Raw genomic sequence first — 12,043 nt, 5'->3', positions numbered from 1 at the left:
ATTGTGTACCTACAGGTGAAACATTAAGCATGAGACAAATCTTAGTTGAGGTCAAATGAGGGTGCATAGTTGAACACTATCTGTTTCCCTCCATAAAAAGCATTTATATAAGCTTTCTTCCCTTGAAACTATTAACATTTCAAAAGCTTGGTTGATTTGTACACGCACAAATCGGCAACCAGGACATACCTCAACGGCATGCAGTACATCACACTTAAATCATCATCGCAAAAAGCATACGGACTAAACTGCATCGGGCCATTTGGACTAATTATTTACTAGATAGAATTCAGTATCTTATTAGAAAACACTTGCACTCCTACACTGACCCTCAGTTACCCATTTTATCACCAACAAGAATCAGCATGCATGATACGAGCCAGTAAAACCAAAAGTAAGTTCACAGTCGACAGGGATTTCAAAACCATAAGTGTAAGTGTAAGGTGGTACTTCAAGCTGCAGCTAAGAACCGAGATTAACATCACCAGTGTAAGGTGGTACTTCAAGCTGCAGCTAAGAACCAAAATGCAACTCGGTCCAGTTGCACTTTTCTGCCAGAAAAGTGCAATTGCACTTTTTTGTTAGAAAAGTGCAACTAAAGCACATTTTTGTGGGTGACTGAGACTTAAGAAAATCTCTGAGACATAGCAAATACGCTTAAATTAAAACCCTAAGAGACCGCCTGAGCTAATACAGACGCGCCGAGTGATTTAACGCCACCCACCCAACTCAGCATCTCAGAACCCGCAACCTAACCGCCTATCGCGAGACCGAGAGCCAACCTGCTGAAATGAGCGCCCACGCAAGCTAAAACGAGAAACCGTAAGGTTTAGGGAGGAATAGGGTTTACCAATCAATGGCGACACCGGTGGCGGCGGGCGGAGACCGAGGTGCGAAGCGGCGGCGCTGCGTGAAGGCCCACCGCGACCTCCCCGCGGCGGAGCTAGCTCCCGAGCTAGGGTTTTGGAGCTGGAGAGTGAAAGAGGTGGCTGTGTCCGAGCGGCTGACAGAGGTAGCAGGAGGCGGAGTGAAGTGGGGGCGTGCGCTTTGACTTTTCAAGGCTCGGGAAGCAAAGGACCACTAAGCGGTGTGGGGCCGGGCCGTGGGCCGTACTGGGCCGGGCCCAAACAATTCTCTATTTCTGAGTACTCTGTTTCCTCAGCAGTTTCTGCTCCAGTTTTGTTTCAGATCTCTAAAAAAGAAAGGGGAGAGTGGAGAGATGAAGGAGGCGACGACGTCGGGGAGAGGCGCGACCGCCTGCCACGGATTAGGATATATACAATGGTGATATCTTAGCAATGTCATATAGAATAAATGCTAATTTGGAAGAAAGAGCAAGTTAAAAAAAGACAATGTCTTCTTTTAGCTAAGAGATGATCTCTTAGCACAATCTGTCTCATCACATATTTAGGATATCTAGTTACTAAAAATAAAAATAAAAAATAACTCATTGTACATCATATTTTATTGTCATATCTAGATTACATGGCACAGTTAAGATAAGATGGTCTTATCAACCATTGCACATGCCCTTAGACATGGGCAGCCCACCAAAGGGTAAATAATGGTGGCGCAAAGTGTGTGCATCTTTCAGCACATAATTATCATGAATGTGAGACAGCTTATCTTATATTTTTCACCTTGTAATCTACATTTATATGGTTAGGGAACATATCGGCATAACACGGGGCTAAAAATGAACGGGAGCGACGATACATCATCGCATGCATCTACATAAATAAGATCCCTATTATACAAGAATAGAAAGGAAGACATTATTATAGATGGTAATACACGGTCGGCCCAATGCATATGTGGATCTAACACAACCATACAAAACTATGTTCAGTTAACAATAATTTATAGATGTGAAGTAATTAAAAAATACCATATTCAACACATATACTGCATAACCAGATCTAAACTACAAGACAAATAACAAATCAACCCGTACATGGATAAATCTAACAAATTAACAAATCAGCCGATTCACTTGAAGGACTTGAAGGATTTAAGAAAGACGAATGATTGATTTAACAACCTGCTTTGCGAGGGAGCAGCGGCGGCGCCGGTACCTACTAGATCGGGAGGCCGTGCATCTCCACATGCGTCGATGAACAAGACGTGATGTCACAGATGCAGCGCGTCGCCGACGTGGATGTACATCGCACCGGCGATTCAACACATCGCCGGCGTTAGCTCCAAACAGATCCGTCTTTTGGTATAGCCAGCAAGCACAAAAAAGGAAGTGGCGGCTGTTGTGGGGAGTGTGGTGTGGTCTGGAGATGGCTAGTCCCCTTTTATAAGGTAGGGTTTCACAAAATGGGCCGTCACGGGCCCTGAACATCGCACACGGGAATTTGGGACAAAACCGTGTGCGGCATTCACAAACGACGGATGTCGGAGAAACCGTTTGCAATATTTTCACACACATTTTGACCATTGGAAAGCGTGTGCGATGTGATAATCTTCGCAAACTGTAAATAACAGGAAAATCGCACACGATTGAAATGTTCTTCTAAATATATATAAATTTACAAATTATAAGACACCAAAAGGACAATTCATACATTTACATATATATTTAGATCGTAAATCTACTCGCCTTCGCCGGGGATGACGACGATGTCGGCAGCGGCGGCTATCTCCGTGCGCTCTCTATCTTCCTCGTGTTTGTACGCGAAGTACGCCAGGAGCACCTCCTGCTCCTCGAGAAACTCCTCCTCGTCCTTGCCTATCGCTCTAACAGCTCTCACCATTGTAGCTGCGGCGACTCGTGTTCGTCGCTCGTAGTCTCGTAGTCGCCAAGTCTTCGTCGCCCTTCATATTTCTTTCGTCGTCATCAAAGAAACCAAACGAAGTGCTCCTCCTACGTCACCGGAGGCGCCTGCTCCGCCACCGGAGCCTCTTGCTCTACACGGTGGTGCTTCGCCTACGGGTACTACACGACTCACGAAAGCCCGAGCGGTATTCTTGGTGTGAGCCATGAAGTAGTGAAGTGCTTGTCTATTGTAATGTTGGTACGTGTCGGCACTGCAACAGCGGGGAGGCTTTATTGAGGCCAGGCGAGGAAACATTACAAGGAAAATCGAAAAAAAAAAGATTGTTAACTTAAATCAAAATGTGGGATTGGTGTCAAGGAACATAGAAAGCAAATCGAAATCCAAATTTGGCCTGGGTGTCAACGATCATAGAAAAAAGGGAAAATCTAAAGAGAGGCGCCGCATCGGGGAGGCTCCCGTGCGGCGGAAAAAACGCATTGCTCCCTAGGAGACCGAGTACATCGCCGCACCGCTCTGTTATCCATTCGGCACATCTTTTATCCCCTCGTCATGGCGAGTCTCTCTCAGTCACACAAAATCGCTCTCTATCTCTCCTCTATACGAACCATCTCTCTTCAAAATCACCACCGGAAGCTGTGGTGGGAGGGTCGAGGAGCTCCGCGCCGGGGGATTCGAGGAGCGGCGTGCCGAAGAGGCGCGACCGCGCGAGAGGAGGAGGCTGCCTCCACCGGGTACACATCGGAGGAGGCCACCGCCGCCTAGCACGGATCGGAGGCTGCCGCCGCGCGAGCACGCACCAACAGGGGAGGCCGCCGCCGTCGCCGAGCACGCACCAGGGAAGCCCTCCACCGTCGACATGCGCGCGAAGAGGAGCGTTCTTCTCCTAGGCGGGCCGTTGATGAGCACGCAGCTGGTGGTCGCCGGCGATGGGTGAGAGGAGGCTAGCACTGCCGGCAAGCGCCAGCAGGCTACCACCAACGTGCATGAGGCCAGCGCTGATGCTTGCTTGAGATTTTCCTGTCCACCCTATCTTATCTCTTGGTTTTTTTTGGTGAAGCTACTTGTGTTTTCTTTCGCGTGTGAACTATCCTAGCTAGGATTACAACTAGGAACTAGGAATCTGGCAGCTATGAACTTCGAATCTGGCACTGTGAATTTGGCAGCTATCCACTTCAATTTTCGCACTGAATTTGGCAGCTATGAATTGCTAATCTGGCAGCTAGGAACTTCGAATCTGGCAGCTACGAACTTGAAGCTGGAAGCTATGCATTGAGAATCTGGCAGCTATGAACTACGAATGTGGCACTGTGAATTTGGTAGCTATGAACTGCAAATTCTGCACTGTGAATTTGGCAGCTATGAATTGCTAATTTGGCAGCTAGGCACTTGAATTTGGAAGCTATGAATTACGAATTTGGTAGCTAGCCAACAGAAATTTAATTTTACACCTATGAACTACGAATTTGGCAGCTAGGAATTGTGAATTTCGTAGCTACCTAGTGTAAATCTGGCAATCACATACTAGAATCTGAGAATCTGGTAATGGGCAATTTTCATATTCTTATAATGAAATTTATATCCTAATGCTGAAGGTATAATTTATTTTTTCCTGAGCTAATTTTTACTTAATCATAATTGTAATGGATCCAACCGAGACTCTAGCTGCATGGATTGCCACGGGAAAAAGGCAAAAAAAAAAAACACAAAAACAGGTCGTTGTAGTCGTGATGCACATCACTGTAGAACTGATATAAAAATACTACTCCGTATTGCGAATTGTGGTACTAGCAAATTGCTTTTTGTACTTTTATAGGTGAAAGACGTGGTGCTCTGACTCTTCTGTAGAGTTGTTGCTGAAATTTCCAATCATAACGTGCGCGCGGCTGAAAAGGTTGCCAGGCTGGCGCCGCACGCATTGGCATATATGCGGCGCCGCCGGGTAGCACAATCCTAGAAAAAAATGTATATCTAAATCTAAATCAAGATTTTTATTTTCTTTATATTACTACTTCTGGGGCTGCTTATAGTAGATTGGCTGAATTTTCGTAAGAAAAACAGCATAGAAAGCAAAAATAAGGTTGCCATGTAAATGGTGGTACAAGACAGCGTCCATTCATCCTCAGGCCGCTGGATCAGATTCTACTACCAAAAAAACTCGCCCGATTTTTCCCATTCTATGAGCTCAGCTTACAACTAAGGAGGCAGCACCGGCGAAGGAAGGAGTTAGATCTGCCACCACCACCTCAATCTCCGGCCACGCAAGCCACCACCACCTCAATCTCCGGCCACCCAAGCCACCACCCTACTCCGGCAGTCCGGCCAGTGGAATGGAACAGCCGTTGCCCACACCCCACCTTGTCCCTACCTCAGCATGTCCACTAAACTTAAGCCAAGCAATTTGTTGGTTATGTTTCTTGCCAGGAACTACATCTCCATCCCCTACGGCCTCAGTGTGCTGTTCCGCATTGGCAAGGCCATCCTTGAAAATCTTTCTACAAACCTCGCATAAGTGAAGACAAAATTACAGTTACATGCTTTCTATGAACTGCAGTTAAACACCACGTTTTGTGGAATCTACGGCAAATAAAAACAATCACCATCCTCAAACAAAAAAGAATATTTTAAGTCTGGAAAAAACCTGAACCAACAAATTTACATCAAGAGACGGCAGGGCAGAAAAAAAAAAGGAAAAAATCGCAATGACAACATTCCTCCGCATACAAATATGAGCACAGAAACACATCGCCAAGGGGGTACACAGTCACAACGAACGATACAAGTACAGTCTCTTTCAGCTACCACAACCCAAGAATTCCACCCAGAGTCACTCGTACATGGGACAAACTAGTGATACGGGACCGAAATAAGCAAACAAACAAAAAAGTCTAGCATTAGGTTAGGTTGGTTTCCTCATGTTGCGGCCTGCCCTGATCACTTCGTCCACAAGCAATAGCTGTGAGGCAATGATGGGTCTACATCGGAAGAAAATTTGTAAGGTCAACACACAGCACAAAACAACTATACTTCTCTTTTTCAAGAATAAGCCTGGTCACATACCCGGAATTGATGATCTGGCGTTTCACGATGTAGTTGTCGTAGATGCCTTCCATCTCGGGGTCGACTGGTTCTCCAGAATTATGGTTCAGTCCCACAACCAATCCACGATCATGCTCGTTCTGTCCGAAACATCAGATATTACTACAGTTGTAAGTTTTGAAAAAGAGAAGGTAACGACAAACATCTGTAATAAAACTAGTGAATTACTAGCGAATTTCCAAATAGAATAGTGCATCACGTCAGCATCTCTTGTCATTTCTAGATAGACAGAACAGAAAAAGTGCATACCTCAAGAGCGACAATGACGTCTTGGGTATCTAAACCCGAATTCTCTGCTAGCGTCTTGGGTATAACAAGGAGAGCATCGGCAAATGCCTTCACCCCAAGTTGGGCTCGCTGTTGTTATTAGCATTCCAAGTTAGCAGCATACTGATGTTTCCACAAGTACAAAAGAGCATGTAAATTGTCACTTACTCCTTTAACGGTTTTCTTCACATTGTCCATGAGATGCTTCCTAGCAGCCATCTCAAACGCTCCAGCACCCTACAGTTGACAAATGAAATAGAAAATATAAGATGAGAATGTGTTCTCAACTGGCCGACGGTCAACCAAGATCCAAAGCAAATAAGCAAGCTCCTCAAGAAATAAGACAGACCACAAGAATAAAAAAAAAGATGTTTTAAGGAACCGGTGGAATAGCACCTATGCCCAACAGAAAATAAATTAAGAGTAACAGAAAATCTCGACTAACATCAAAACTATTATCTCTGTATGAATTACGTAATAACTGACCCCATAAACAACTCAAGGAATACCTCAAAATAAGTCCCAAGTTTTTCTTTGAGAAAAAATAAGTCAAGTTGAATGCACTAGGATAACACCCAAAATGCATGTATATAATAGAATTACTATGCTGAAGTATATCATGAAGACCCCCGCTCCACGTGAAAACTAGGAGATCCTAATCAGAGTAAATGACCTTCAGAAAATCCAGACCCGCATATATTTGGCAGAACCTCTGCTAATCGATATTCAAATGTGCATATTTAGCCAAACATTTATTTGGATGCTTTCTTGGGGATAAAAATCATACCAGCACAACAGCTTCATCCTCAACTGTGTTCTTAACAGATCTAAGACCATCTCGAACAGCATCCTTAATTTGTGCAATGGTGTGGTCATTAGGTCCTGCAAATGTTGATTTATAGTGAGTTTACAACACAGGTAGTATTGGAGAAGATCACATTGTTTGTCGAGAATGAGCTAACCTTTAATCAATATAGTACAAGAGTGCGGATTTTTTACATTCTCCACAAACGTGTACTTCTCTTCTCCAAGAACATGCTCATAGACAAGCCCAGCCCAGCCAAGACAGTCTTCAGTCAAGTCATCGACTGAATTGATGGCTTCACCTCCACATGCTAGCACAAGTCTCTCCATGTTCCTCCTCTTCGCTCTTCGGAGAGCAATAATCTGCAGCATGCAAATCCTTGAGCTTAAAATGTAACAAGGTTCCCATGCAAAGACTTGTCACCGTATTGATAACGTGCATGAATTCAAATCTGAATGAATTTAATGCATCGTCATCACTTGAAATATAAGTTGTCATGCTTAGGTCCGAGTATATAGGTACATACCATATATGCATGCCTCAGTTCTTTAAGTATTTCTATATGTGTTTAACTTGAATTTAACTGAATGTTTTGTGGCTTATAGAGTGGCATTATGTATAATGTCAATCAACTTTCATGTTCCAAGATCAGCTGGCGACATCACGACACATATTCTAACTAAACTGGAACCACAAACATATAAAGGTTGATGTAAGCAAATTAGAACCATGAAACAAGTCAGAATTAGTTACCCCTGCTCTAGCTAGGAGATCAAGGGATGGAGGATCAATGCCCTTTTGGTTGATCACCACAAAATTCTTGTCAGTTCCTGAGCAGACCTGCATGCCATGGAAACAGGTCAACAATAATCTCCAAACGAGAGAGAGAGAGAGAGAGAGAGAGAGAGAGAGAGAGAGAGAGAGACTAAGCAAATACCTTATTTTTCAATTCAATGATCTTCTTGACACGTTCATCAACTTGACGTCTCTCTGCAGAAACCATCTTTTCTCTTTGTTCCGCATTTGAGTAGAAGAATCCTGCATTTATTTCACTGAGAAACTGATATATCAGTTAAACAGTTCCCTTCGGTGATGCATGTAAAACAGGAAATCTAAGTAGGTTTAAAGTCAGCATGTGCTGCTGTGCACTACTAGTTGTCCCACAACATGCAAAAAATAACATAAGTTGACAAAAGCCGTAATTCTATATTTTTGACAAACATAAAAGTAAGAACTTATATTTGGTGCAACCAACTTTTTAAAAAAAATCTGGTGATTAGTGAAACTAGAGTATGAAACAAAGCAATGTATGCAAAAGCATGCACCTTTTCTCGTATTCCAGTGATACATTAGCGGTCAGAATGTAACAATTCTCTGCCCTTCGCTTCATGTCAGGGTGCCGAGAACCATGGTCAAGGACCAGACCCTCAATCTACAAAAAGGCAACGAGAAGTAAGAGTTCTGACGTTACATTACAAGTAAGGTTCGTTTATTTGTGTGGCAAGGGCAACATACGCACAGAACTGAAACCTACAATAAACAGGTAGCCAGCTTCATAAGCTTGTGCCTTAAAATACATGTGAGCTATTTATCCAAAGGTCTATGATGTTCAGAAGGATGTTATATTGTGCAAAGATAAGAAGAAGAAAAAAATACCAGACGGGTGTCCACATCGAATTTGTGGCGCATATGCATTATTTCCACCATGAAAAGATCAATCGGTTCATCGCTTTGGCGGATGCATAGGACCTGTGGCAGGCACCATACAGAATATAGAGATACGCTAAGCAATTTTGTGGACTAAAAACCTTCATAGGAAGCACTATAGAAGAAATCCAAGATTACCGCGTTTACAACAATATCAGTCAACTGATCAGCCAATCCTTCATAGAGCTACAAAAATAGTGAATTTTGTGTAAGACATGGTACTTGAGAGAGAAAGCACATGTGTACATTCGTTTACAACGAAAAATGATTAAATATAGTTCAGTCACCTTTGTCCTAAGGGTTGTTCTTGCAACCATTTTCAAGATCTCCCTGTCAGGTTGATCACCCATAACAACTGGTGTCTTGAATGTCTCAAGAAATTCAAGAGTTGCTCTTTTGGCAACCTCAAAGCCATCAACCAAAAAACGTGGGTGGGTACCTGCAAAAATAACAATTGGTTACTATGAACTTATGGCAAGGAGCCAGCTACCATATGAACAGAAGGGGTTTCCCTCTAAGAGAGAGCACTGCAATTAGGGTAACATTTTTTTTCCAGGCTTTAGAGCAGAAGGCCCATGTTTTTAAGGTTCATTTTGTGGTTCTGTTGTTTAGCAACCAACTGGGAAATGCATGTTCAGAGCACATTACTCTACAAAAAAAATGCGCATAATCATGCTACAAGAGTTGTCTCTATCCTAAAAAGTAGTGAGAATTATACTGTGTTACTCTCTATCTTCAGTTGGTTATCCATACAGCGAATTAGTTCTGCTACAGATACAGCGAATGGTCCCCCCGGTCGGATTTAATCGACGCGGAGGGAGGCTCGTGCGTGCGTACTGTTAGCTGCTGGCTGCGTCAATTTATTCCGTCCAGAGGTAGTATTTGAAAAGGATAATCACATTTAGCAAGCCTAACAAATACATGGAATGCAAACAGCAAATTTCATGTAACAACGATCATATCGAGCAACTCATAAAGCACACTAGACAGATATGACCGAATATCAATACCTTCTTCGATGCATCGCTCAGACTGCTTCATAAGCTCCCCGATGAAAAGCACGGTGGATGTGGTACCATCGCCGCTCGAGTCATCCTGCGCCACGGCTGTCCTTGCAATCATGATTGCTGTCGGGTTCTGGATTTGCTGCGAGTGGCAAGACAACAACCTAAGAAACGAGACGAGAGAGCGTCGAAAGGTCTCATTGGGAGCATATTCATACCATTTCTTTCAGGAGGGTGTTCCCATCCTTGGTCAGCTTGATGTCACCAGCTCCACCCACGAGCCTGTGCATCACAAATCAGAGACAGCCAGATTTTAGCAAATGTTACTGTAGTAAATCTATCCATGAACCAGTAATTTTACACTTTATAAACAGCTCAACAGATCGACAATGACTAGCTAATTGTTACCAACCCCGGCTTAATCCAGTCAGTTTAACACCAAACGGAGATCGTAACGAGAAATAGCACCCTCCTCTAAAAGTTGGGAGATCACGAGACACTGGGAAGGAAAAGCGCAGATCAGCCAAACACCGCCCACCATTTCAACCCTACAGCTACATCAGCGGGGAACAGTCTACACCTCACAAGTGACAGCCCTAGGTGGAGGCAGGGCACGCGAGACCTAGCCTACAAGGTTGGGCGCATCTGGCGTCTAGGGGTAGCGGGTAGGGTTAGAGCGAGAGACACTTACATCTTGATGGTGCCCTTGGGTCCGAGGTTGGTGCAGAGCACCTCCTGGAGGCCCTTGGCGGCGTTGATGTTCATGTGCAGCGCCGCCGACTTGTTGAGCACCTCCGCGTTCTGGTTCAGCATGCGGATCGACATGGCGGCTGGACGGCGGCAGGGAGCGCCGCGGCGCGGTGGGTCGGATCGGAGCGAACGGCAGAGGGAAGAAGGGAAGGGGAGATGGGAAGTGAGCGCACCGGACTAGGGTTTTGGGAGCTCTTAGCGTCGATACGTGCCTGCGCCGCGTGCCCTATGGTCCGACAATGGGCTCGGCCCATTTGCATAAGAGATCTTGGATCGCTAGTCCACTTACGTTCCTTCCACTGATCTTCTCTTTCGGCCCATGTTCCTGACCTCACAGCGAGCCACGTAACCTTATTAACAAATTTCACCTCCCCGCGTTGTTCCCAGCCCCACTTCCGAACGAGAGATGCTAACCCCCGCAGGGTTGGCCCGCTTCCTAACCCTGCACGTTCATTCTCCTCTATTCCTCTTCCTTGGCTAACCGCTGTCGCCGCTATGATTCCTGGATACCAATGCTCCCAATGCGACGCAAGGCTTCCTCACCATTAATTCTCCTGAAACCGCCCGATGAAGGCAACATTCACCTCCAATCCACGATGCCTGTACCTCTCCCATTCCCACCGATTTTATCAGGTTTAAGCAGCTCTTATACACCCATGTGCTCGCCTTCCCTTTCTCAACGCTTCCCCTCCCGTCCTCCCAATCCACGATGTGCCTCCGGCCCTCACAAATCGCCTCGCCATCACCTGTTCCTGCAAGGCCAAGAAGATCTAGGGCCACCGCCAATCAGTCCCAACTTCTGATGCGTTGACTCCCACGTCAAAGAGGCATACTCTGATCTGCTCCATTCTTCTGTGCTGAAACTGCAGACCGGCGGCGGCGGGCAGCAGAATGTGGACGCGTGCAATCGACTGTACTATCAGAAACCACCACCAGCTTGTGATGCCTGGGCCAAAGTAATTGGTCTAATATGTGTACGCTTATGGCAATGAGATATACGCAAAATCAACGCCCCTCCCACATGACCTGTAGGCGACTGAGGTATTCCTGATTTGTCTAATCTTCATCATCCCAGGGAGTCAAGAAAATCTGCCCGGAAAATTGAGGTATTAGTTACTGCTTTGCTTGAACTTTTAATCGATTAATAATCTTGATGTTCTGTCCTAATGCTTTCAATCCTATCAATTGCCCAACTGTAATTTATTCACCCAACACTTGTCACTTGTTATTGGAGAGTTACCACTAGTGTAGATCGCTGGGAACCTCGGTCCATCTCTCATCATCATATACTCAGTTCTATATGACATTGGAAGTAGTATCAACTATTTTCTGGTGTCATTGCCTCTGTGTTACTCATGCATCGCCGATGTGTTACTCGTTACTATTGCTCTCATATTACTCGTCGCTTTCACATCACCCCTGTTACTAGTGCTTTTCCAGTGCAGCTGAATTGACAACTCAGTTGTTAAGGCTTATAAGTATTTTTTACCTCCCCTTGTGTCGAATCAATAAATTTGGGTTTTACTTCCCTCGAAGACGGTTGCGATCCCCTATACTTGTGGGTCATCAAGACTATTTTCTGGCGCTGTTGCCGGGGAGGCATAGCTCTACTCATAAGTTCACCTGGGGAG

The 12,043-nt window shown here is 44.8% G+C and overlaps 1 protein-coding gene across 1 annotated transcript; it reads right to left on the bottom strand.

Moving 5' to 3' along the window:
- Positions 1–5,461: 5,461 nt before the first annotated feature.
- Positions 5,462–10,560, bottom strand: LOC124702962 (T-complex protein 1 subunit zeta 1). Its single transcript, XM_047235145.1, has 15 exons — positions 10,354–10,560; positions 9,881–9,944; positions 9,669–9,804; positions 8,946–9,097; positions 8,797–8,844; positions 8,608–8,700; positions 8,277–8,383; positions 7,889–8,003; positions 7,705–7,791; positions 7,109–7,313; positions 6,934–7,028; positions 6,315–6,383; positions 6,129–6,236; positions 5,841–5,959; positions 5,462–5,755 (listed from the first exon to the last, which is right to left on the bottom strand). Exons 1-15 carry the CDS (start codon positions 10,485–10,487, stop codon positions 5,680–5,682), a joined length of 1,608 nt encoding a protein of 535 aa, XP_047091101.1. The 5' UTR covers positions 10,488–10,560; the 3' UTR covers positions 5,462–5,679.
- Positions 10,561–12,043: the final 1,483 nt, after the last annotated feature.

This window comes from Lolium rigidum, chromosome 3 (assembly GCF_022539505.1).
Source record: "Lolium rigidum isolate FL_2022 chromosome 3, APGP_CSIRO_Lrig_0.1, whole genome shotgun sequence".
NCBI classification, from domain to species: domain Eukaryota; kingdom Viridiplantae; phylum Streptophyta; class Magnoliopsida; order Poales; family Poaceae; genus Lolium; species Lolium rigidum.
Note: the sequence above shows the minus strand (reverse complement) of the source record. Positions and strands in the feature narration are given on the sequence as shown.